At 41.4% G+C, this 27178-nt stretch overlaps 3 protein-coding genes across 3 annotated transcripts; all 3 read right to left on the bottom strand.

Moving 5' to 3' along the window:
• Positions 1-248: 248 nt before the first annotated feature.
• On the bottom strand, positions 249-7350 carry LOC108666237 (zinc finger CCCH domain-containing protein 15). Its single transcript, XM_018153074.2, has 4 exons — positions 7129-7350; positions 3500-3710; positions 1799-1899; positions 249-533 (listed from the first exon to the last, which is right to left on the bottom strand). The coding sequence occupies exons 1-4, from the start codon at positions 7207-7209 to the stop codon at positions 264-266; spliced, it is 663 nt and encodes a 220-aa protein (XP_018008563.1). The 5' UTR covers positions 7210-7350; the 3' UTR covers positions 249-263.
• Positions 7351-9018: 1668 nt separating this feature from the next.
• On the bottom strand, positions 9019-12437 carry LOC108666238 (serine/threonine-protein phosphatase 1 regulatory subunit 10-like). The gene is made up of 2 exons (XM_047879785.1): positions 12399-12437; positions 9019-12003 (listed from the first exon to the last, which is right to left on the bottom strand). Exons 1-2 carry the CDS (start codon positions 12420-12422, stop codon positions 11719-11721), a joined length of 309 nt encoding a protein of 102 aa, XP_047735741.1. The 5' UTR covers positions 12423-12437; the 3' UTR covers positions 9019-11718.
• A 30-nt stretch (positions 12438-12467) lies between these two features.
• LOC108666236 (uncharacterized protein DDB_G0284459) lies at positions 12468-26898 on the bottom strand (the record flags this gene model as incomplete). The annotated part of the gene is made up of 8 exons (XM_047879784.1): positions 12468-12825; positions 13559-13709; positions 14145-14231; positions 16269-16380; positions 16845-16925; positions 16958-16981; positions 17441-17787; positions 24535-26898. Coding segments are annotated over 8 exons (3524 nt in total), but the record flags the coding sequence as incomplete, so codon positions are not given.
• Positions 26899-27178: the final 280 nt, after the last annotated feature.

The following is a 27178-nucleotide window of genomic DNA, read 5'->3' as shown; positions in this document are numbered from 1 at the left end:
CTAATGATGGCTAAACCATCACCGAGCTTTGACCCTTATGAATGCATCCTAGATCAGCATGGGTGAGCTTTATGACCCCCAGCCCGACCCAAGGAGCCCTCCCTCCGACCCGACCCAAGGAGCCCTCCGACCCGACTCAAGGAGCCCTCCGCTCCCGACACTCAGGCAACAGTTTGTCGTTTCTGCCACTCACATCTGGGTATGTGCTTTATTACTTTATCACTCAACCGGCCACTCTGTCACTCTTGAGGTCACTCTTCTTCTTATCCATAGCCTTCTTCATGGCGGCGGCCCTCTCCACCACACTCCCCGCCACTCACCCTAACGTCCCTGCCACTCTTGAGGTCACTCTTCTTCTTATCCGTAGCCTTCTTCATGGCGGCGGCCCTCTCCTTGGCCTTCTTCTTGTACCAGGCGAGGAAGGTCTCCTCCGTCACCTTCGTCGTGTTCACCCCCAGCGCCGCGCGCTCCCGCTCCACCAGCTCCTCGATGCTCATCTCGTCGCCCTTCTCCGCCTTCTTGCGGTCCTGCGGGAGTAAGGGGGGTTAGAAGGGGGCTTGAGAGGGCAAAAGGGGCATTANACCTAAGGCTCCTGAAGGCCTACAGACGATATCTCCCAAGGACCTAAGGCTCCTGAAGGCCTACAGACGATATCTCCCAAGGACCTAAGGCTCCTGAAGGCCTACAGACGATATCTCCCAAGGACCTAAGGCTCCTGAAGGCCTACAGACGATATCTCCCAAGGACCTAAGGCTCCTGAAGGCCTACAGACGATATCTCCCAAGGACCTAAGGCTCCTGAAGGCCTACAGACGATATCTCCCAAGGACCTAAGGCTCCTGAAGGCCTACAGACGATATCTCCCAAGGACCTAAGGCTCCTGAAGGCCTACAGACGATATCTCCCAAGGACCTAAGGCTCCTGAAGGCCTACAGACGATATCTCCCAAGGACCTAAGGCTCCTGAAGGCCTACAGACGATATCTCCCAAGGACCTAAGGCTCCTGAAGGCCTACAGACGATATCTCCCAAGGACCTAAGGCTCCTGAAGGCCTACAGACGATATCTCCCAAGGACCTAAGGCTCCTGAAGGCCTACAGACGATATCTCCCAAGGACCTAAGGCTCCTGAAGGCCTACAGACGATATCTCCCAAGGACCTAAGGCTCCTGAAGGCCTACAGACGATATCTCCCAAGGACCTAAGGCTCCTGAAGGCCTACAGACGATATCTCCCAAGGACCTAAGGCTCCTGAAGGCCTACAGACGATATCTCCCAAGGACCTAAGGCTCCTGAAGGCCTACAGACGATATCTCCCAAGGACCTAAGGCTCCTGAAGGCCTACAGACGATATCTCCCAAGGACCTAAGGCTCCTGAAGGCCTACAGACGATATCTCCCAAGGACCTAAGGCTCCTGAAGGCTTACAGACGATATCTCCCAAGGACCTAAGGCTCCTGAAGGCCTACAGACGATATCTCCCAAGGACCTAGGTCTACTAAATGCCTACATAATACAAGTCTGGCAGGTCTACCTAGGTCTACATACTACAGCGGTCTGGCATGTCTGCCTAGGTCTACATACTATAGCAGTCTGGCAGGTCTGCCTAGGTCTACATACTATAGCGGTCTGGCAGGTCTGCCTAGGTCTACATACTACAGCGGTCTGGCAGGTGTCTAGGTCTACATACTACAGCGGTCTGGTTGGTCTGCCTAGGTCTACATACTACAGCAGTCTGGCAGGTCTGCCTAGGTCTACATACTATAGCGGATAGGTCATTAATAAAAGTAATTAATTATAACCTTCTTCTCGACGGCCAAGTCATGGGAGAACTTGCACTTGGCGCCCTTGGTGCAGGTGCCCTGCTTGAAGAACGCGCACACCACAGACTTCGGGTCAACTCCTGCAATGCAAAAGATTATAGTTATTTGATAAATATTACATAAACATTTAAATTATTCAATGATAAATACAATATTATCATTGAAGCTATTTTTTAGAGACCAGTGCCATCATCAGTTCAAAATTACTTGCCTTTTTTCTAGCAACCAATGCAACCAACTCTCAATAAATTAGGTTCCCCTAGGTTGCCCTGGATATAATTTTTATAAAACTATTGAAGGGGAGCGTCTGGTCAACTTTTTTGGATTTTGGCTTTTCTGGTTTTTAGTCTCATCTTAAAGCTGACATTCTGAGCTATCCAACGGTACCAAAACCATCTCTGTACGTAGATTTATGCGTTCATGACAGATTCCGCAAGGGAGGGAGGTGAGGGAGTTCTTTAACAAATTAGATACGAGAAATTAGCTGCAGTGCATATAAAAAGGGTGTATGCTAGAGCTGAGCTTCAGTAGCCCGACTGGCGTCGTACGGGGTGCTGTGCTAGCAGTTGCTCCCACCATCCTTGACTTAAATCAAGCTCCACTAACGCTTAGTTTCGTTTCCTTGCTGCATTGAGTGGCTATTTCGATGCGCGCTGGACTTTGTCGCGCTGTCCTAAAATTATTCACGGCAAGCATTCATTATTATTGTCACGGCAAGCCTATCTCCTCCTAGAGTTTTGAAGCTACAGTGATGGGAGATATACCATTCAATTCGCAATTAAAATATCTATCGATGCAACGTAGATTTTTCCGAATTTTGCTATAGTTTTGAAAATATTTTGAAAAAAGGGTGAGGGAAATAGGGAAAAATCAAAAATTTTTTGAAAATTTTGGGAAAAATGCTCCCACATTCACAAAAATTCAAAATTCAAAAAAAGCTACGTTGCATTGATAAATAATTTAACTGCGAATCGAATGGTATATGTCTCATCGCTGTAACTTCAAAACTCTAGGAGGATATAGATTTCTACAGTACCCCCTTCTTTGGCCGTTTTCTAAGAATTTCAAGTTTTCTTTCATTTTTTTCGAAAAATTGACACGAATAAAAGCTGTCTATTTTTTGGTTTTACATATGTGTACCGAGTTTCAAAGTGATCTGTCTGTAAATAGCCGAGATAAAATTTTGGCAATGAAGGAGCTTGTATCTGACAATGAACATATTGTGGAGTTCTAGGCATTTTTGGCTTTCAAATTCTAGTACAATATAAGAAAGACAGCCAATGATATCAATGAGCACCATATTAGTTACACCCATAATTCTATCAATAACTTAGCAGCAAAACAATTTCATGGAAATACATTGTGCAGTTGATTACAGTCAGAAAGAAGGAAGCAATATCACTAATAAACTGTGCCAGGCATGCAAGCAACTAACACAATACTTATAAAATAAATAAAATACAATAGTTGCACAAGGACCCAGGACTAAGAAATGAAGAAGCTGATACAATATTAATCAGAAGTCATTACAATTTGCCCACAAAAAAGATTGTTAGTAAACAAAGGTATGATCCAAAGCAAAGACACACCTTGTAATTCATTGCAAAATTCCTATAATCATCTCGGGATTCATCTATTCATCTCAACTGAATACATTCAATGAGTTCACCAACAACAAACCTTTGCCAAGCTGTTGGACGGGCTTCAAGATGGCGTTGAGTTGTTCAAGTTCAAGTTTTTTCTTTTCCTTTTCCTTCTTTGCATCTTCTTTTTCTTTCTCAAGCTGCTTCTGTGTTTTGTTTAGACCTGAGTTTTTGACCTGATGTTGTACTTGCTGGATGAACTTTTGCTGCTTGGATCCCTTCTTATTTTTCAGGCCAAATGTTTTGTCCTGCAAACATTAAAACCTGCATTAAATGCATTGAACATGAAATTTTTGAATTAGACTTTCATGGATTGAATAGATAAAAATTCAAATGTTTTGTCCTGCAAACATTAAAACCTGGATTAAATGGATTGAACATGAACTTTTTGAATTAGACTTTCATGGATTGAATAGATAAAAATTTAAGAATTTTATGATTGATGGATTAGAAGATTGGATTATTTATCTAGTTCAAAGTGATCAATATACTTGATCAAGATACAATTAGTAATCAAATTGTATATTATAAAACGATGTAGACTGCAATCTTTTGCTATGCAACTAAGATACGTACTAAAGAAAAGTTCACATACTAACTTACTAAACAGAAAAAACCAATGAGTTTCTCAATTACCAGTCAATTGGTAATCAGAGTAAAATTTATGCTTGGTTTGAAGCATATTTTCCATTTATCTTCAACAACTTCACAGTCAGAAATTTTTTTCATCAAATTTGGATTCCTTTTCTAGGCCTTGCCTATAATACATATGGTAAATCATCAATAAATTTTACAATATTCAACAATCTATGCAGAAAATGGATACCAATTAATATGGAACATGATTATTCAGAGAGTGAGTAACTATTTTAAGATGCTGTGATGCCACAGCAATTGGTAGCAACACAAAATATTCACAATATATTTCCCTTTAGGAAGGAATGCAAAGTATCCAAGATGCAAAAAAAAATCTTCCTGCCATGTTTTCCTGGTGCAAGATTTCTGTACCAGCATAGATAATCCTAGACAAATAATATTTCATATAATTGTTAACAGTGATACTAAATAAAAATAGGAGTTGTCTTGAAGATATTGAGACCTTAGGGGCTATAATATTTCAGTATAAAATCAAAATTGCAATTTGTTTGGCATATGTGTAAAGAAAATTGCATATATTTTCACACAACAAAAATATAGCAGACTTGCTGAAGTCACCTTAGTTGCATGGTAGGCCTTGTCTCTCTGTATAACTGATTGCTAAGTTTGTGTCACTTGTGTTTAAAAAATATAAATTATACCAAAACTATTTCTAAAAGTTTCAATTGATTATAACCTGGCCAGGTGAAATCAGTTGAAGTCTTGTCACAAATTGAGTGAAAAATCTGTGTATCATTGGCTCTCATCGATATATTTTTTAAAAAAGGTCATCATTTTTGGTGATGGCTTTGCAAATCTTTCTTCTTTTTTTTTTTTGCTTGTTGTTGTGTTGCTGTAGCTTCAAACCTGACCAAATACTATCAATTCAAAAATTTTATGTACGAAAGACTGCACCATGCTGCTTCAATCCATAGTATAGACTAAAATATGGTTATGGTGAATATATTTCCCACTCAAAGAATAGAAGTGAATACATTTTCATGCTTTTTTTTTCATACATAAGAATACATATTCATGAATTTGGGGGAGGTGTTCATATTTAGTACTAGAAACATTTTTTACACAAAAAAGAATAAATGAGGCAGTCATACATGAAATACTTCTAAGATTTCCTGTTATTTCTGGCACCACACAAGAGACGAGACTTTGGCTGGAATATATGAACATGCAATAACACAGGCATGGAATGGCAAGCCACAACTGAATTTTTGAGCCGTGGTTTTACGGATTTGCCAGCTGTGATTCCATTTCTTCGAGCCATGATTTATTTTCTTCAAGCCGTGAATTCCATACCTCAGCCATTGAAAGTCTTACAAGCTGGCAGCCGCAAACATTTTACCAAGTCCCATGCGCGTGTTACCCCTAATCTCTAATTTTACCCTAAAAACAGTCAATACTAACATCTGTCTTCACTCAAGTGGCAACTGATCACATGGAAATGCAGTCTGATTGCTCTGACGTGACTGCAACTGTGCAATCTTTAGAGAAACGTTTTAGATTGACTTGTTATTATGTTGTGCAGGATATTTTGGCAGGATCGTCAAAGTTTTGCAGATTGTGGAAGTAGAAAATTTTATGAACCAACATGTTTGCAGAGTGCAAACCATGATTTTTCAATCAAACAAAAATACATGACATTAGAGCCGCAAGATTTCATACTTACTGAAATCATATGATATTAGAGTTACAATATTCTAGTAAAAATAGGACTATTCCAGCCCTGCAATAATGACAGTGCATGTTCAGAATTAATTAAAAAAAAACAATATATTATTTCTGAGCAGACTGAGCTGCAAGATTTAGTAATAAGACAGAATTTTGCATTCATGATAGCAAGGAGATATTGGAATCATGGAATTGAAAAATTTGAATCCACTTTGTGGTCAAATTTCACAACAATCCAGAATCTAGAAAATGACTAGAATATAGGCCTGAATTAAAAAAATTGGTATTACTTTAGATTAAGTGCATCCAAAAAAAAAAGGTTACTTAGCCTCGGTGACCCATATATGTACTCTTGCAACCACGACATTGCAGGGCGCAGGCAACCACGACATTGCAAACACGGTTAGGTTAGGTTTTTCTGCCGATTTTTGCCAGATTTTTCTTGATGACTTAGAGCCTCGGGGAAAAAAATCGGTTTTCCGATGCCGACCGCCAAAAATGGATTTCAGATTCTTAATCTACACCCCAGTAACATATAATTTAAAAAAACACCCTTTTTTTTGGATGCACTTAATCTAAAGTTTTACCAAAAAATTTGTAGGTAAAAATTTTTTCAAGGCAGTTTTTCAAAATTGCAGGTATAATTCATTTCATAATAATGTCATTTTCTTCTTATTCCAAGTGATAGGAATTAGGCAAGGGCTATAAAATAAATCAGTAAAATAGACCTTAAAAATGACCATTTGCATCTTATTTACAGATGGCTCCAATTTGGAATATTAGGCAGAATTTTCCTAAAATCACAGGTGAAAACAATTCTTTCATACTAAGCAATTTTAAAAAATGAATGAAATATTCAATTTTTATACTTTTTCAATATATTAGAAAAAGGCCATTTGGCAATGGAACAGGTGAATTGGCCAGATTCACAGGCATTTTTGTCCAATTTCTGGGTTGTTTCTGCCCTTTTAAAGAATGGAATTGTCCATTGTGGCTAGTCAGATTTTGCTCAACCTCACCAGTTTTTGTCAAGTCTAACAAGTATACAAACAAGTATCTTGAATACCAGCATTAGCCTACCATCATTATGCATCATACTATGCAAGATGCATAACATATTCAACAAAATTTAGAAGCATTAAGAAATAAAATGATTGCTGAAAAACCCTGTTTGCCACTATGAATTGGTGCATAAACCAAATGAAAATGTAATTTATTTTTATTAGTAAATAAAATTATTTCAACACATCATAAGCATGAGAATAAAATCAGAAAATAAATAGAAGTACAGTGATGATCAGATCAGTTGGTCACCAATGAAAAATTTCATTATTTTCAACTTACTTCAACAATTTTCTCTTTCTTTTTTAATTCTGTTTTCTTGGACTCTTTGTTAGCTGGTTTACTTGAAGGTTTGGGTGGCATTGCAAATTTAATAATTAAAACCTATTTTATTAATATAATTTCGTTACGAACGGAATATATATTTTAACAGAAGATTAATTCTTGACACCCGACACTCGCGGGCTCCATCAGCTGAATGGTACCATAACAACTGAGTCACTGGTTCTCATCCAATTATCTATCTCTTTTTCCATTCACCTATAATATAATGAAATATGTGACTTACTCATTGTCATTGAACAATATTCCCATGTATTAGTAAACTATGCATTCATATGAAATTCTTCAAGTATTACAAGGTTATTATTGATATAGTCGTATCATCTCTCTGCGACACGTCTTGCTTAGGAACAAGCCTGCTAGTGAAGGCAAAATGACACCATGTTGAACAACACAGTTCTTTCTAAGCTAAAGACCAAGACAGAAGCCTACAATACACAGAATCATAGTGTTGCTGATTATAAACTGTACATATCAGCTCGAAATTAATGTTCAAAAAAGCTGTCGAACCGCAGTGAAAAACTTTATAAAATATAATGCAAAGAATGCGAAAAAGGACTCAAAAGCCCTCATTTCATACGCTAGTTTGACGTGTAAGACACACGTCATTATGTTAGATTCAAAAGCAGATAAACAAATGCATCATTTGATGAGAGGGAAGTGCTAGGTAGCCTACATTATTTCCACTGTCATGCGTACATGTGGGAGCTACGCTGTTGCTTCTTCGGGAGCAGACTTCTCGGTTCCCTGACATATAATCAATCTATATTTCATCATTGAGACATTTCATCACTATATTAATTTATCATTGCACATTCCACCACCACAACATTTCATCATTGCAGGCATCGTTGCCACTAAGAGCATAAGCACGTTCAGGAACAGCCTGATGAAGCTTTGCAGTCATAGTATATATTGATATATTGAGACTTGATTCCGCTTGGGCCTGGGAAAAGTCCGGTCTCTATTTATTTCAATATCAGTTTTAAAACAGCCAATTAATAGGCCAGTTTTTAGAACTAACGTGAACAATTCACGTAAGTTATATGAATTGGCGAAACACCAAACTTACCACATTATTCAGACTCCGACTCTACTATACTATAGGATTCACTCAAATTTAAAACAATCGTATTGGGTTGTCATATATTGAGGACTGATTCTCGCGAATTTCAGTCGTTGTCAACAATCGGATTTATTCCGATGTTCATGTCAGAAGAAATCAATGCGAGACCTACTCCTGTAAACTATGAAGAAACATAAACGAAGAAACAGGCCGCAAGGCCTTTTACACTGAACTTATCAAGTATAAAAGTTGGCCTCGCCCCAGTCCCACCGTTATTCTTTTTCTATGCAACCTTTATTGTTTGAACTTATTGTCGTTCAAATCAGCTCAGAAATAGGGAAGTTCAGCGAGCCATCACTACATGCACGCCAAAGTGTCTAAGAATTAGGAAAAAACCGTGAAAGACTGAAAAGTTGAACAAGAACTCCAAACTCTAGAACCTTTCACTAAAGGATAAACGTGCACGCTGGTTCATCTTCGTGGCAGCACAAGACGAACCTTCTAACAAACACCTACAGCTCCACTGCAACACTCTACACTCTAGGAAACTGTGGCAATAACTCCAACCTTACAACGTCCCGGCAACAACCCCAACCCTATAACGTCCCGGCAACAACCCCAACCCTATAACGTCCCGGCAACAACCCCAACCCTATAACGTCCCGTCAACAACCCCAACCCTATAACGCCCCGGCAACAACCCCAACCCTATAACGTTCCGGTAGTCCATCAAGTCTTTGCAAGGTTACAAGGAGACAAGGAAGTTTCGTACAAAGTATATTAGGAAAAATAGTTACATACATGGCGGTGCTCCAGCAGCCAAACAAACATGTCTGCACATGAGAAACAAACACAGCACACAACACACACGTGACTCGGTTAACTCATTTAATGTTAAATCAAATGGCGAAAGATAACGGTTGGCATCGCAGCCAATATACAACTTAATACAGAGATAAGGGGGCACTAGATTGACGAAGTGGTAAGACCTGTGACGTAAACATCCTGTTACCTGCGTGATGTCAACGTACAACGTAAACAACTTGCATGACGTCACCGTTATACGTGAACAACCCGCGTGAAGTCACCGTTTTACGTATATAGTTTGCGTGACATGACTGTACATTGTACGCAACATACGTGGCATCACCGTATTACGTATACAGCCCGCAGGTCACCTTGTTCCCACAACGTACAAGAGTCACACAACACATCTGCATAAAGCAGTCACCCCTCAAATTCGCCCGTTTTCTAATCGCCCAGGACATCGTTTTCTTTACTCTAACGAATGGGTAACCATTTCAACAAGCGTTTCGGCACATCGTCGTTGTTGACAATTCCTTTGACGATGACAGACGTCATCATCATTTATTTACACGGGTGGGAGAGGGGTAACTCAACAACGTTTTCCTGTAAAACGAGTCAACAAAGAAACGTTTTTATTTTAGTATCGACTAAGCCATCTTTCATCGAGTTGCCTTTTAGATTTTTCTTTTCCATAGAGGATTTTCCATCCCGATACAGCAGTCTTTCTTTGAATTTCAATCAATTATACTGAATTTTATACTGCAATTACTGGCAATAACGAGCTAATATTACCTCAACAGCCTTACACGCTTGGTACTACAGACGACATTCCGAATAATGCTTTCAAAACGTAAACAAAACACGTTGATTAAAATAAGGTTTGTTCTAATGGCGCAACCTAGGATGGCGTCCGCAAGTTACATGCATCGGTATTTTTCATGCTGCCCTCAAGTTGCTTAAATTGTCATATTAAAAACAAATAACATGAACCTAATATGTTCATGAAATATGAATGAGCAAGCCTTATTTACTACAACTGTGCATATTATTTCAAGAATGCATGATCCAAACGTACAATACAGCCCGTTTGGAGCCAAACGAATGATTCGAAAAACGTCGTTCCGTTGTCGTACTTTGACTGTTGTGAATTATCTACAAAGGCCACCATACCGTCCATGATCCTTAACCTAATCTGCATATTTACACTTTAAAATATACAAGTTACAGCATCAGCAATAACAACGATAATAAAGTTTTGTTTGTGTGTGAATCGCAAGTTAATACAAAATAAATCCTACATGGCAACTAATAACCAATTAAATGATTGACTTCCTAATATTTCCATCCGACTACCTTCTAGCCACTGACATTATAATAAACATTGTTTAATATTCCTAGTAGGCAACCTTCCAGCCAATAAGGTGGCACGGTTTACTGCATAATATTCAACTTGATTCCCATCTAGCCAATGAAATATAACGGTTCACATACAATATTTCCACTAGAAAATGTTTCAGCCTAGAAGAAAAGTAAATATTTTAATGAATATACTAAATAGGTCTATCAATGCAAGGAGCTAGCTCGGTCATTCCTAACTGGTAACTCTGGCCAATGATGAGCCAGCACGTTTATTCCTAGTTGGTAACTCTCTGGCCAATGATAAACTAGATAATTTATTCCTAGTTGAAACTCTTTGACCTAAGATAAACTAGGTCGGGTTTTCCTAGTTGGAAACTCTCTGGCCAATGATAAACTTGGTCAGTTATTCCTAGTTGGAAACTCTGACCAATGATAAACTATGTCAGTCATTCCTAGTTGGAAACTCTGAACAATGATAAACTATGTCAGTCATTCCTAGTTGGAAACTCTGGCCAATGATGAACTAGGTCGCTTATTCCTAATTGGAAACTCTCTGGCCAATGATAAACTAAGTCGATTATTCCTAGTTGGAACCTCTCTGGCCAATGACAGGAAAGTATTCGGACATGGTGAGAAGATAACCGCTTCCGTAGCATGGAGATGTCGCCTATGATTTAACACGTCAGATACGATAATGTGTAGACAAGTGTGATTATTTATCATGTTGTACAAGATAAGGTTATTATCTCATCTATTCTCAAATACGAACACAACTGTGAACAAATCGAGTGACGTCATCATGAGAAAGTGACGTCAGAAGCAACAGTAACGAAGAAAAACAGAAGCTTTACAGCAGTAAAATATCACAGACTCGACTTATTTCTTACACTCTACTACAAAGATCTCATGAGAATCGAGAGCCAATCAGAGGCATCCTTCCTTGCGGTTGACCAATCACGGAAGCCTTATCATGGCACCCAGTGAGTTATAAGAGTAAATATTTATATCCCATGGGCTATAAATTCTTCAATAAAGGGAGTGTTAACATTTGATTTGAAAGGCCATGGTGAAAATGCTATTGCTTAGAAGAAAGCATCATTCAGTAATGCCACGAAACCGAAGAATTTTAAGACACAGATTGAATATCAATGCAATCTTTACAGTTTACAGATGGCAGTGGAATTCATGTTATACATTATCAATTTTAATTGCAGCAATTGACCAATAGGAAGCACGCATGCCTGGTCAAATGCATTGCGATTGGCTGCCAAGAGATGCAGTGGCGCTGAGGCAGCCAATCATGGCATGGTGTGAGCAAAGCCACACTCGTCGCCATTTCTGCAGCCCCCCTTCAGGAAATGCCGGCAGGGGGTCTTGCTGGGGGGCCGCCCCCCACGACCCCACCCTCGACCCCGTGGTCCGCCCCCTCTTCTCCAGTTGAAACGCCCCCCATCGCCCCCTTCGTGATTCCAACCCCCTCCGGATGGGGGGCCGTAACCGGGGTGTGGCATAGGGCCCATGGGGCCAATAGGAGGCCCGTAGCCCACAGGGCCTCCCATCATGGGGCCACCGCCAACAGGGAACTGAAATACCAGAATGTATTTAGCAGATGAGCTAATATAAATAAAATTCCCCAAATTTAAAGCATTTTTTGAAATAAACTATCACAGAATATAGACAATATAGATATATAGGCATGATAATATAGATATAGAGATAAGCTTGCAGTAAATTTGCACATATATGCTCATTTTTCTTTATTCAAACTCTGCTGTATACCAAATATACTATATACTCGTTATGAGACTGTAATATTTCAGCCTCATTATGAGTGTATACACATGACGTACATCAAGTATATACACATGGTAGGTATACATCAAATACACAAGGCACACATCAAATATACATCAAATACACATGGCATACATCAAGTATACACATGGCATACATCAAGTACACATAAGGCAATATTCACCATGGGAGGCTCGCCCTTGGTCATGACGTGGGGCGGTGGGGCACCACCTACGCCGCTGCTGCTCCCCACCACCCAGTGCCCCCCACCGCCCCCAGCAGGGGCCCCCACAGCGCCCCCCATGGGCATGGCCCCAGTCATGGGGTCCGGTGGGCCCCCCATGGCCATGCCCTCAATTGGGGCCCCGTAGAAGTCAGGCCCGCCGTTGGGCCTGAACCCTGCGGGCATGGGGGGGCAACCCCCCCAGTGGGGGGGTTGTTGGGGGTGTCTGTAGAAGGGGTTGGGTGGAGGGTTGGGGACGGGGTCGGGCCAGGGGATGTGCTTGAGGTTCTTGACGTTGTCCTGCCCCGTGGTGTCCGTCAGGGGGAGGATCTTGGGGTCCGCGCGGGGGACTACCTCGGGGTCCGGCTCCTGGGGGGTGTCGGGGAGTCTGCGGGGGGTAGGGGTTAATTATATTAAGTAATTGATTATTAATCACTTATTAATTGGTGCTATAATATAAAATAATATACGATTGCAAAGATCGCAAATTTGGAAGAAATAAAAAAATACAGAAATTCACAAAATTTTTCTATAAGAATGTTCAGCTCGAAAATCCTATTGGCATGAATTAGAAAAGCTGAATAAGGAGGACGTGCAAGTAGATTTCTTCGAGTTTTCTTGGTGAATAATTTTAAGGTCGTCTCATTCTTCTGGTATTACGATAGTCTCCCTGACTTAATGCAATCGTCTTTAATTTACAAATATAGTTGTGCGCAGTGCGCACCAGCGTACGTCGCTATGACGTCACGGAATTTCACGCAAGGCGGAACATAAAGGAAGGAGTTTTCGAACAGGAAATCTACTTGCACATCCTACTCATTCAGTTTTTCCAATGTCCTTCTCCACCTGTTGGGGGGGAAGAAGGTGGGCATGGGGGTATTACACCCACCTGATGTCCTTCCCCACCTGTTGGGGGGGAGGAAGGTGGGCATGGGGGTATTAAATCCACCTGTTGGGGGGGGGGAAGAAGGAGGGCATGGGTGGTATTACACCCACCTGTTGTGGGGGAAAAGGGGGAGGATTATAGCACCCACCTGTTGTGGGGAGGGGAAGAATGGGGAGGGTTATTACACCCACCTGTTGGGGGGGAAGAAGGTGGGCATGGGGGTTATTACACCCACCTGTTGGGGGGGAAGAAGGTGGGCATGACGCTGTACTCGCGCTTGGCCTGGACGTGGCGCTCGAGGCTCTGGCAGCCGGGGACCACGCGGGGCCCCTCGGGGAGGTGGATGGGGAGGAGCTGCCAGGGGGCGTACTGCACGCACGTGTTGGCTGGGGGGATTAGTACAATTAGTAGAGGGGGATTAATACAATTAGGGGAGGGGGGTTAGTATAATATCGGGGGTGATATATTGATAGGTTTCTACGCCGGAACACGCGGCCTAAGACCCCAAAACACATCAATCCTTATAACCTTCACAAGATCCCTATCCTTCCCCAGGTAAAAATAACCCAGGTTTATTTTTGGCACTTCACCCAAAACCATGCTGATGCACCACCTTCGATGGCTATCAAGCGCTGAACACCAAAAAATAATCTCAGCTTCACGAGGCTCGAACCAACGACTAGAGCGATCACAAACAATGGCACTAACCACTGCGCTACAGTAGCATTCATGACCGTGTGGTCCACCCACAAGGCAACTGATGAACATATTTCAGTAACATGCCGCCCGTGCACCTAAGATATCGCATGTTCCTCACGTACCTCGGCCACGGTGCTTGTCCAGAGCGTCACGCTCGCCATGTTTCTCGAGCAGCAACATGTCCTGGAACTTCTGCGCGTTCACGTTCACTGCGAACATGAGAGAACATGAGTTTGTGGGTGAACATGAGGGGTTAGGTACAAGCACATGGCACCACATACAATCAAACGCCACCACACCTTACCACTTCACCCCCTAAACTCCCTCCTCACACCGGTCCGTCTGGTCCAGTCAGAAGTAGTAAATAACCTTCAGAAAAAAAAAAATAAATAAAAGTAACCGGTCTGCCTGGTCCAGTCCGAAGTAGTAAATAACCTCCAAATAAATAATAAACTCATGCCGCTGATCCTGGACGTGAATGTACGTTGGACCATCTCTAGTTTCCGCAGCGGCACCCGTCTTGAGGGGCGCCCAAAGCGAGCAGCAGTACTTTTGAGTGGGGAGCACGAGGGAACAGAAGAGTGTAATCATTATAATCAAGAGCTTTTTTGGTTCAAAACGTCCGCCAGGTCCTCCCCGTCCGTTGTCTGTTATCAAACGTGGCTTCAGTACTCATCAACGCTTTGAAATCGCGAACAAGTTGCTTCTCCCTAATTTCTGTGCCGTCCTATGCCAAGTAGAGGCGCAGCATCACGACCTCTGTGCCGACTCTGTACATCACTACTTCGAAATTTGTATCGTTGAAATGCACAATAGTCACTAAAACCCAGTTGTATATTATCGACAAGTTATTTTGTAACCTCTCTCAGGTCAGGTTGTCTGTGATCCTCATTAGCACGCTTGTACCGTCTGTAATTGACAATATTGATGCGTGGGTAAGTTAGTAGCCGATGTCGGCGATGTGGATCAGGAAGAGGATCGGTCCAAGCACCGAGACCTGTGGCACCTCGCTTTTCTCGATTTCGAGTTTCCAATTGCAACAGCTTGTACTCTATCTGTAAGGAAGCTGTGGATCCACCTCAACAGGCTTCGATCGTCCTACCCTAACAGCCTCAGCTTTCTGAATATCACACCACGGTCACAAGGCGGTTGTGATGCTCCAATAACTGTGACAAGCAGGAACGATTTCGTCGAAAACCATGTTGTCCACTTTAGTTAAGCCTTTCACCACACCCTGCATTCATCACACCCTCCACACCCCATGTACCCTTCAAAGCACCACACCTTATCAATCTCCTACCCTTACAAAATTTAGAGGCGGGCGCCATTCTGCATTAGGTGCCGCCTAGGCCTCGGAGAGCGCGTATATCAGCCGCTATAATGTACACTTCCTTTTAAGGTTTGAAGAGCAGTCCTGGGTCCATGCTTTCAAAACTCGCTAAGTGAACGTAAGTACTTACGCTCTATTTTCTTGTCTATGATTGGTGGATTTTGCTTGAAAGGCCGTCGACGATTGGCTGATGAACTTACGATCTCTTAACTTTTTTTGAGTATGGGCCCTGGGCAGCTTGCAAGCTCGGTAAGAGTCGACTCGGCCAACCCTCCCCATACTCTCAGGAAACTATAAGGTCGGGAAAAAATTCTGACCAGGACTTTTACTTTCAAAAAAGTTCAGAGATCATAAGTTCATCAGCCAATCATTGACGGCCTTTCAAGCAAAATCCACCAATCATACACAAGAAAATAGAGCTTAAGTACTTACGTTCACTTAGCGAACTTTGAACGTATTATCCAGTCCCTGAAGCTGTTTTCGATCGATTGACAAAGCAGACCCAGAATAACTTGGCATCGAGTGTAGCTAGGCCATGGTTGAACTAGTATAAGGTTGACTCATGAGAAGCTCATTTTTGCGGTGTAGTTCGTCGTTCGCCTGTAACGTCACTGATCTCAGTGACGTCACAGGCATTAACCAATCACCGAAATGCGTTCAAACCAGTCAACCAATCCGTCATGGGAATGACGTGTTTGTTTACGTTTCTCGATCTCAGTGACGTAACAAGAAAGCTGAACTGAAAGACGGAACTTCTCGTGGGTCAACCTTATATAGTTCAACCATGCCCTAGGCGGTCCCAAAATTTTGTTTGGGTCATCCGACCCCACGCACCCCCCCCAATGAAAATTTACGGACGCCCCAGCTTCTGAGTACCAGAAGCTGGGGCGACTCTAAATTTTGCTAGGGCCCTCACCTCGCTCGGTCTGGTCCAGCTCGAAGTAATGCACCACCTCCAGTTGGTCCTCGGGCCGGAAGCGGACCCCTTTCTTGGTGCCCCCCGGGGGCCGCACCAGCACCAGGGCGCTCTACACATAACACATGTGTTAGTATACAGTGCACTATACAGTGCTTGAACTATACAGCCAACGTGCTATACGATTATCATGCTAGACAGCGTTGTATCTATACAGCCTGTGTGTAGTGCTAAGGTGGCCTGGGACTGCTATGTCCAAAAGACAAACTAGGCATACAGCCTGTGTGCTTTTGTATTAGCAACCATATACAAGAGGTATTAACGACACCAATACTTTTTACATTACTCGTTACGGTGTTACAATATTCTATATTAATAACAATGAATGACATATTATTATTCATTATAATAATATACAAAATATATATTAATATTCGTCATAATAGTATAAAAACAATGAAGTAATAACATTATTTATAATACAATAATAATGGCGCTGGACTATTAATAGTATTTATGATATATAATAACAATGAAATGTTAATATTCATTATAACATATAATAATATAGCTGACCTTGACCCCGGCAGGCAGGTCGCTCGTGATGACCTCGACCTTCTCGAACTCCTCGGGGGACGCGCCCCCGCTGATGTCCATGTCTGGGGGAGAGGGGGGTTTAANGCCCCCAGCTCGTCCAGCGCGTCGCGGTAGAACTGAAATAAACAAATATTATTAAAATTATTACTATATTATATTAATTATAAAATTATCATTATATTATATTATTATTAGTGAAATAATGTCAATGAATCTTTAAATATATAAACACGTATAAATTCAAACAATATTTAAATACTAAAATGATTATCATATTATATTGTTATTAAAATAAACTTAATGAGTCTTTATACATATAAACATATATAAATTAAAACAATCTTTACACATATAATTAGTAATTTTATTGGTACTTTACCATTGGTAAAGTACCAATATAATAAAGCACCATTGGTAGAGTACCAATATAATAAAGCACCATTGGTAGAGTACCAATATAATAAAGTACCATTGGTAAAGTACCAATATAATAAAGTACCATTGGTAAAGTACCAATATAATAAAGTACCATTGGTAAAGTACCAATATTTTGGTACCAACCAAAATGTACTTACGTTCAACGCGGGCCGTGGCAGCGGAGCGTCACTAGTGGCACTTTCCTCAGTGCCACTAGTGGCAGTGGCACCAGCTGAGCCACCAGCACTAGTGCCACTAGTGGCAATGGCACCAGACGTTGCAGTGGCAGTAGTAGAAGTGACACCAGCAGTACTAGTGGAAGTGGCAGTAGTGGCAGCAGTACTAGTGGCACTAGTGGCAGGAGGCAGGGGTTCAGCGTCACTGTCACTAGGGCGGCGGGGTCGTGGGGGTCGTGAGGTGGGGGGTTTGGGGGTTCGCTTGGGGTCGAGTTTGGGGGACACGGCGTCCAGGGCGGCCATGAACCCCCCGTCGTCTGACAGCCCCGCTGGGGGAGACAAATATTATATATTATTATATATATTTTTATTTATATGTTATATACATAATTTTATTACTACGTATATGTTTTATACATATATTTTATACTTTTTATATATTTTATAAATACATATATTTTTTATGTATATCAAAATATTATAATATATTTTATATATTAAAATATATAATTTTTATTTGTAATAAATGTTATAAATAAAATGTTTTTTTTTATATATTATACACATTTTATATTTTTTTACAGATGTCATACATATATTTTATACATGGTCTACACAGTATACACACCAAAACACACCTAACACAAAAACACATTCACACCGAAAAGAAAGACACACACACACGCTTGCGTTCTATGTATTGTGTAGCTCTGTATGTATATGTGTGGCTCTGTATTTCGTATATTTCGAATTTTCGTATTAATTTTCGTATTAAGTTCCACGCTGATCCTGAGATGCTGTTATATGTGTATAAATTTGACTTCAATTATATATATTATATATAACATTTATTTATGTTTAATATAAATGATTACATATTATAATGTTTATTATATATAATATTTAATTATCCATACTTTAAGATTTCTCTTTAATTGTCAATATCTGCACTTTCTGATCAACAGTTATGATTACATAAAATCAACAAAGTTAATATAATGAAGAGACGTAAGTTTATAATGCCATTCAATAGAGACCGTACAAACTATGAAGACGAAGACACGCAACAAACTAAGATGAGAACTTCTGGGAATGGAGGCGCAGCCATGGAGGTCTAACGCTGAATAAATATGGTTTTTCCAGCATGGACAAAGCATAATCCACTAATGCACAATATACAATATTGTGCTATATTGTATATTGTGCAATATACAATATTGTATATTCTGCAATATACCTACAATATTGTGCAATATTGTATATTGTTCACTTTGTATACATTGTGCATATTGTGTAATATTGTATATTGCGCATTGAATATTGTGCAATACAATATAATGCACAACGTAAATAAGTTATTGAGGCACGACATAGGATCCTATTTATCCTACCAAAGTGTTACGTGGTTCACCGGTCAAGTATGTGCTAGATCGAGATTTGAATCCATTAATGAAATAAACTACAGCAGTGGGAGAATAAGTCTTGTTAAGTAAGGCAGTATGCCTTCATAGAACAATATTTAGGCGAGACCAGCACCGATTTTGGCCGGGTTTAGCCGGCAATAACCGGCCAGCTATCTCAAAAACAGCGCTGCTTCATTGCTGATTTGGAAACTCTAACAGCGCCGCGGCAGGGCCGGAAAGCGGCGCTGTTACGGCGCTGCCGCATCCCTAACAAAATTTATGGACGCGGCAGCTTCTGATTTGGATTACAAGAAGCTGGGGCGACTCTAAATTTTGTTAGGGTTGGGACGCGCGGCAGGGAGCCCAACAGAGCCGGTATGCCGGCCGTAGATTTATGTCAGGGGGGGTTTTGAGATAGGAAAGAGTGGGGAACTTGCATGGTGTCAAAGCAGAGATTTTTTTTTTACTCTTTCTGAATATAATTTTCGAGTCCTAAAAAGTAGACCAGTAAAGTATCATGGTTACCAGTGTTATCATACATAAGAAATTGGTTTAAATCTCAAATAGATAGGGAAATTAAAAATGAATTGATTACAAAAAATCTGTAGCTTGTCACTAAGTGGGGAAGACTTGAAGTAGGTGAGGGATATCCGTTCTTTATCTAGTTCACGTGACAATATGCTATTTGAGGACAATGGTTGGTGCCAGTAATAATTACTCAAATATTATATTAATTATTAAAATTTAAATAGAATTATTCTCATGCTTCAAGAATCGACTATGAGTTAAATAGCTAAGAAATTGATGCAAAAATACGAATATTTTTATTTACAACGACCCCACTGTAAACTTTATCATAGAGCTTATATTCAAAACATTTTCATGCGACTGCATTGAGTGAGAGTGATGAGTGAGTGCACATGACAAGAGTGATGGCAGCACATACAACTAGAGTGATGGCAGCACATGGCAAGAGTGATGGCACATGACAAGAGTGATGACAGCACATGACAAGAGTGAAGGCAGCACATGACACGAGTGATGGCAGCACATGACACGAGTGATGGCAGCACATGACAAGAGTGATGGCACATGACAAGAGTGATGGCAGCACATGACACGAGTGATGGCAGCACATGACACGAGTGATGGCAGCATACAACAAGAGTGATGGCAGCACATGGCAAGAGTGATAGCAGCACATACAACAAGAGTGATGGCAGCACATGGCAAGAGTGATGGCACATGACAAGAGTGATGGCAGCACATGACACGAGTGATGGCAGCACATGACACGAGTGATGGCAGCATACAACAAGAGTGATGGCAGCACATGGCAAGAGTGATAGCAGCACATACAACAAGAGTGATGGCAGCACATGACAAGAGTGATAGCAGCACATACAACAAGAGTGATGGCAGCACATGGCAAGAGTGATGGCACATGACTAGAGTGATGGCAGCACACACAACTAGAGTGATGGCAGCACATACAACAAGAGTGAAGGCAGCACATGACAAGAGTGATAGCAGCACATGACAACAAGAGTGATGGCAGTACACATACAACAAGAGTGAGGCAGCACATACAACAAGAGTGAAAGCAGCACATGACAAGAGTGATGGCAGCACATACAACAAGAGTGATGGCAGCACATGGCAAGAGTGATGGCACATGACAAGAGTGATGGCAGCACATGACACGAGTGATGGCAGCACATGACACGAGTGATGGCAGCATACAACAAGAGTGATGGCAGCACATGGCAAGAGTGATAGCAGCACATACAACAAGAGTGATGGCAGCACATGACAAGAGTGATAGCAGCACATACAACAAGAGTGATGGCAGCACATGGCAAGAGTGATGGCACATGACTAGAGTGATGGCAGCACACACAACTAGAGTGATGGCAGCACATACAACAAGAGTGAAGGCAGCACATGACAAGAGTGATAGCAGCACATGACAACAAGAGTGATGGCAGTACACATACAACAAGAGTGATGCAGCACATACAACAAGAGTGAAAGCAGCACATGACAAGAGTGATGGCAGCACATGACAACTAGAGTGATGGCAGCACATACAACAAGAGTGATGGCAGCACATGACAAGAGTGATAACAGCACATGACAACAAGAGTGATAGCAGTACACATACAACAAGAGTGATGCAGCACATACAACAAGAGTGAAAGCAGCACATGACAAGAGTGATGGCAGCACATTCAAGGGACGCGCGTATCTACGACGTATCTAATTTAAGGGACGCACGTATCTACGTCGCGCGTATCTGTGATAAGAAGATAGCAACAGTTCAAGCGTATCTAGGATACGCATATTTAATTATGAATGTTAACTCTATACAATGATGTGTATTGTGTAATATGTATGAAGGGATAATGAAAGGCGCTGTGTGAACAAACAGGCTTTATTGTGACTGAAAATACAGCTTCCACACAGAGATACACGGAATATACAGCGAGTATCACGAATACAAGATTCATGATACTATCACAAGTTTCATTAAGTAGAAAGTTTGCAATATTATGCACTAATTAAAAGGTTTTGCACTACTTAGGCAAGATTTGCTTTAATAAGAAAGTACAGTACTGCTTAAGGAAAGTTGCCACCAATAGGAAAGTTAATATAAATAATAAGAATAAGTTGTACTAATCAGAAAGTTTTGCACTAATCAGAGAGTTTATCACTAATCGGAAAGTTTTGTACTAATCAGAAAGTTTAGGACTAATCAGAAAGTTTTCACTAATCAAAAAGTTTTGTACTAATCAGAAAGTTTTGCATTATTCAGAAAGTTTTGTACTAATCGGAAAGTTTTACACTTAACAGAAAGTTTAGCACTAATCAAAAAGTTTTACACTACTCAGAAAGTTTAGCACTAATCGGAAAATTTTGCACTAATCAGAAAGTTTTGAAATAATCAGAAAGTTTTGCACTAATCAGAAAGTTCTGAATTAATCTGAAAGTTCTGCACTAATCAGAAAGTTTTGAACTAATGAGAAAGTTTAGCATCAGAAAGTTTTGTACTAATCAGAAAGTTTTGTACTAATCGGATAGTTTTCTACTAATCAGAAAGTTTTGTAGTAATCAGAAAGTATTCTACGAATCAGAAAATTTTGTACTAATAAGAAAGTTTCTGTACTAATCAAAAAGTTTTCTACTAATCAGAGAGTTTTGTACTAATCAGAAATTTTGGTTTATTGATCACCGAGAATTTCTCACACAAGTTGACACCAAATAAAATCTGTGTATCAATTGAGAAGTTATTGTTCTACTATTGAACAAAGAAGTTATTGTTTGTTCTATTGAATAAAGTTTGATTGTGGCGGCGGAAATTCAACGTAAAATAATTGTCATAATACGAGAAAACATTCAAACAACTCAATAATTCCTGGACTAATCAAGACAATTTGGCACCAATTAGAGAACTTTTGGCCTAATGAGGGAAATTTTTGCCTAATGAGAAATTTTGGCCTAATTAGAGGACTTCTGACCCAATTAGAGATTTTTTGACCAATTAGATAACTTTTGGCCTAACTAGAGCACTTCTGACCCAATTAGAATATTTTTGGCCTAATTAGAGAACTTTTGACCTAATTAGAGAACTTTTGACCCAATTAGAGAATTTTTGACCTAATTAGATAAGTTTTGGCCTAATTAGGGAACTTTTGGCCTAATTAGGGATCTTTTGACCTAATTAGGGAACTTTTGACCTAATTAGGGAACTTTTGCCCGAATTAGAGAAGTTTTGACCTAATTTGAGAACTTTTGGTCTAATTAGAGAACTTTTGGCCCAATTAGAGAACTTTTGACCTAATTTGAGAACTTTTGGCCAAATTAGAGAACTTTTGACCTAATTTGAGAACTTTTGGCCAAATTAGAGAACTTTTGGCCTAATTAGAGCATTTTTGACCTAATTAGAGAACTTTTGGCCTAATTAGAGAACTATTGGCCTAATTAGAGAACTTTTGGCCTAAATAAGTAATTTTTTCACCTAATTTGAAAACTTTTGACCTATTTAGAGAACTTTTGGCTTAATTAGAGAATTTTTACCCCTAATTAGAGAATATTCGAGCAAGGTTACAAAGTTAGCACAACTTGAGGCACTTTTGCCCCAATTGATTATTCTTTGTATCATTATGAACGATGTGTGATAAATGAGAAATTATTGAACTTGTAAAATAATAAATTATTTACTTGAATTTTAATATGTCTGCATAATCATAAAATATTTGGCAAGATACCAAGAAAGTTTAGCATCACGTTTGAACTCGTAACATTTACAACTTATCAAGTTCTATCCACGGGTGAAATTGTATCAAAGTTGACTCAAGTTTGAATTATATGAATAAGTTTAGTCGTAACCTAAACGCTTAGCTTATGAGATGGTCTAATGAATCTATAACCTAAATATTTCGCCTTTATTTTCAAGCTGCGCAATGACTATAGATGTTTATATGTCGTCTTTAAAAGGTCGTTAATTGACTATATATGACGCTCATTTATCGAATTTTACAAATATTTCGCCTTTATTTTCAGGCCGCGCTATGAAAAGATGGACATATATGTTGTCTTTCAAAGACCGTTAATTGACTATGTATGAATCTATTTTATCGAATTGTACAAACACTTCGCCTTTATTGTATGCTATGACTAGATGTTTATATGTGTCGTCTTTCAAAGACCGTCAATTGACTATATATGACGCTCATATTTATCGAATTTTAAAAATATTTCGCCTTTATTTTGAGGCTGTGCAATGAATATAAGGACATATATGTCGCTTTTCTGACGCCGTTTATTGACTACATATGAAGCTCATTTTTCTAATTTTAAAGATATTTCGCCTTTATTTTGAGGCTGCGCTACAACTAAATGGGCATATATGTCATCTTTTATATTAGTTTCAATAAATACATTTTAGTATTTATTGGTTTAAATACATTTCAGTATGGAATGTATTACTAAATAAATACACTTCAATGTGTTATTCGTCGCTAAAGGGTATACACTTACCTGGACAGCCAGCGTAGGGAGGGGGATGCGCTGCAAAGGACGCTCCAGGATCAACTCTAGGACAGCAGGATTTATGTTTAGGATTTCTAAATCCTCAAAGTGAAAGACACCAGGAGTTACGAGTGGTTTTAACACACCACCNCCACTGCGCTAGTGGCTGCTACCACTGAGCTACAAGTACCTCACCTGATACGTGGTCCCCAGCAGCAGGATGGTAGTCTAGATGGTCACCGGGGGCGGGCAGATGGTGCTGCCAGGTGGTTACAATGTGGTACCCACATTGGGTTGTGTGGTGAAAATGTGTGGCAATCACACACAATTGTGCTGCAAACAAAATAAACACACACACGCCATTTGTGTGAAGTGTGTGGCGATTCAACATAACACACACACCCCATTTGTGTGCATCGATTCAGGACTACACAAACACTACGACCCCAAACACTACGACCCCAAACACACATGCCCTATTTGTACGCATTCATACAAGACACAACAAAGAACACACAACACAGCAAGCGAGAAACTTACGTCGCTTGGGAATACACATGCGCACTATACATATGTGCATCCATACAAGACACAAGACACAGCACACAACACACAGTACACAACACACAGTACACAACTCACGTCGCTTGGGAGAGATGAGCTTGGCGCCCCCCGGCCTGTCCCCGCTGAGGGGGGTGGACGAGATGGTGGTCTTAAGGCGCTTGTCCGCCCCGATGGTCGGCAGGTCCAGAGGTCTCTTGGCCGCCGGCCTGTCCGCCTCCGGCTTGCGGGGCACGCCAGTGGTGGACTGTCCTCCGTAGGGGGGCCTCGAGGCTGGAGGTGCGGACGGCCCGCTGGTGAGGGCTGAGGTTCTCTTGGGTTCGAGGACCCCGATGCTCCTGAAGGAGGAGGTCTTCACCTTGACCGGGGGTCGCTTGATTTGGCTCTCGCCGGGGTCTGCGGACCCCAGAGCGTCCAGGAAACTGGGAGGACGTTTGGGGATTTTGGCCATGCCGTCCGTGCTGAGGGGTTTTACCTTCTCCAGGGTGGATCTGTCCTTTTCTGACTGGTCTTTGTCCTTGTCCTTCCTCTCCTTGCGTTCCTTCTCTTTTCTTCTCTCCCGTTCTCTTTCCTTCTCCCTGTCCCTTTCTTTAGAGGTGTTGCTGTCCACACTCGATCTGCGGTCTTTATCGAAGGTTTTCCTGTCTTTGTCTTTCGCGCGTTTGTCGGAATCGATCCGTATTTTGTCTTGTTTATTCCTGTCTCTATCATCTACTCTTCCTCGCTCTTTGTCTCTATCTTTATCATCTATTCTAATTTTCTCCCTCTCTTTATCATCTATTCTAGTTTTCTCCCTCTCTTTATCATCTGTTTTCACCCTCTCCCTGTCCTTATCCTTGCTACTCTTCTTACCCCCGCCACTACTGCTGCTGCTGCTATGTCGACTTCTACCCTCATCTCCTACAGTAGCTTTGGACGCCCCCTTCTTCTCACTGGAGATGTCTTTCTCGATGCCCTCGGATTTCTCCACGCGGAATTTCTTGAGTTTAATTCCCTGCTTAGTGTCTGGCAAGGGAGGCTCACTCACGCCCGGGGATAACGAGCCATCCAGCATGATAATTTTGGTGGGCACATAAGGCAAGGGACCTGCGCCGTTCATCACAGGTTTTTTAATATCTAATGATGGTTCCTTGAGCTTCGTCGATGCATGGTCGAGGCTCGGTAACGAATCAGTGGAGTCGTCATCGTCGCTGTCGATGATGATGGCACGTACCCGCTTCTTGGACTTCTTGGTCACGTCCCCTGATGGCACGTCTTGGGAGTTTCGACTGCCCTGAGAACCCAACGGTTTCTTGTTATTCCATTCTTCTACCTCAAAATCTTCGTCGCTGTCACCACCCTTCTTCTTCTTTTTCTTGTCCTCGTCGTCTTCATCTTCCTTATCGTCGTCTTCGGAGTCCACGAACTCTTTGGACATCACTCTCGGGGTTCCATCCTCATTCTTCCCCTTCTTCGAGGACGCATGCAGGATCACTTGACTGCCGCTCTTGATTGTGATTTTAATTCCCTTCTGCGGGGAATCCGATCTCTCGGACTCCTCTGAGTCTTGGACCAGGCCCCCTGGGGTCACCCGAGGGCCCTTCTTGCGTGGCCCCCTCTTGCCAAGTACACTGTTGGGCCTTCCAACTCCCGCGATGTGTTCGATGTAGCCCCGAGGGACAGGAGATATCACAAGCACTGGGTTCGAGGGCCTCACGACTAGGGTACTCTCGGTGGAGGTGGCACACGTGGGCGATGACTTCGACTTGAATCTTTTGGCAGCAGCGAACTTGCTTCTGTTTTTTAGTTTTGGTTTCTTGGTGGGCAGATATTTTGGCAAGATGGACTCCTGCCACATGGCGCCCAAGTCCTCAGCTTCGTACGTCTCCTCCGAGTAGACGGGAGCGTTCTGGTCTTCTGGCTGCTTCTTCGGAAATGAAGCCAAGTTTCCGTCGAGATTCACCAAATAATTCTTGCTTTCCTCAGATTTAATAGAAGAATTTGTACTCCCATCAGCAATTAACGAGGAATTTGTACTCTCTTCAGATTTCATCGATGAATTCGTATTGCCCGTGAAATTTACTGAAGACGCCGGACTTCCCTCGGTTTTATTTGAAATACAAAAAATATTTTTGTCGTTTCTTAGGGCATCGTTGGTGTGGTTGAGAGGGGCCAGATGGGATGAGGGGTTGTGCTGAGGGTTCGTTGAGTGGAAGGATAGGGGGTTGTGTTGGAGGTTCGTTGAGTGGGAGGATGCGGGGTTGTGCTGAGGGTTCGTTGAGTGGGAGGATGCGGGGCTGTGTTGGGGGTTCGTTGAGTGGGATGATGAGGGGTTGTGTGGGAGGTTCGTTGAGTGGGAAGAGGGGGTGACCACTTGGTCAGCATGAGAGGAAGCTTCTAATGATGTCGCCGCGGTCAGCATGCGGGTCCAGGTCAGCACGAGACGCCGCGCTGCCTCGCTCACGCCTACGCTCCAAAACCAACAGAAATTCAAAAGATGTGTATAAGAGACAGCAAGTAGATTGAACGAAACTACAGGTAGATGTGCAAGTAGATTGAACGAAACTACAGGTAGATGTGCAAGTAGATTGAACGAAACTACAGGTAGATGTGCAAGTAGATTGAACGAAACTACAGGTAGATGTGCAAGTAGATTGAACGAAACTACAGGTAGATGTGCAAGTAGATTGAACGAAACTACAGGTAGATGTGCAAGTAGATTGAACGAAACTACAGGTAGATGTGC

The sequence above is a fragment of the Hyalella azteca genome, unplaced genomic scaffold (genome assembly GCF_000764305.2).
Source record: "Hyalella azteca isolate HAZT.00-mixed unplaced genomic scaffold, Hazt_2.0.2 contig3820, whole genome shotgun sequence".
Lineage (NCBI taxonomy): Eukaryota > Metazoa > Arthropoda > Malacostraca > Amphipoda > Hyalellidae > Hyalella > Hyalella azteca.
Note: the sequence above shows the minus strand (reverse complement) of the source record. Positions and strands in the feature narration are given on the sequence as shown.

Excerpts from the sequence above, each read along its gene's own strand:
- LOC108666237 (XM_018153074.2), bottom strand. The coding sequence starts at position 7,209 with ATGCCACCCAAACCTTCAAGTAAACCAGCTAACAAAGAGTCCAAGAAA. Across the intron at positions 3,711-7,128 it reads AGAAAGAGAAAATTGTTGAA|GACAAAACATTTGGCCTGAA; the intron begins GTAAGTTGAAAA and ends TAATGTTTGCAG. Across the intron at positions 1,900-3,499 it reads CGTCCAACAGCTTGGCAAAG|GAGTTGACCCGAAGTCTGTG; the intron begins GTTTGTTGTTGG and ends TTTGCATTGCAG.
- LOC108666238 (XM_047879785.1), bottom strand. The coding sequence starts at position 12,422 with ATGACCAAGGGCGAGCCTCCCATG. Across the intron at positions 12,004-12,398 it reads CCAAGGGCGAGCCTCCCATG|TTCCCTGTTGGCGGTGGCCC; the intron begins GTGAATATTGCC and ends CTGGTATTTCAG.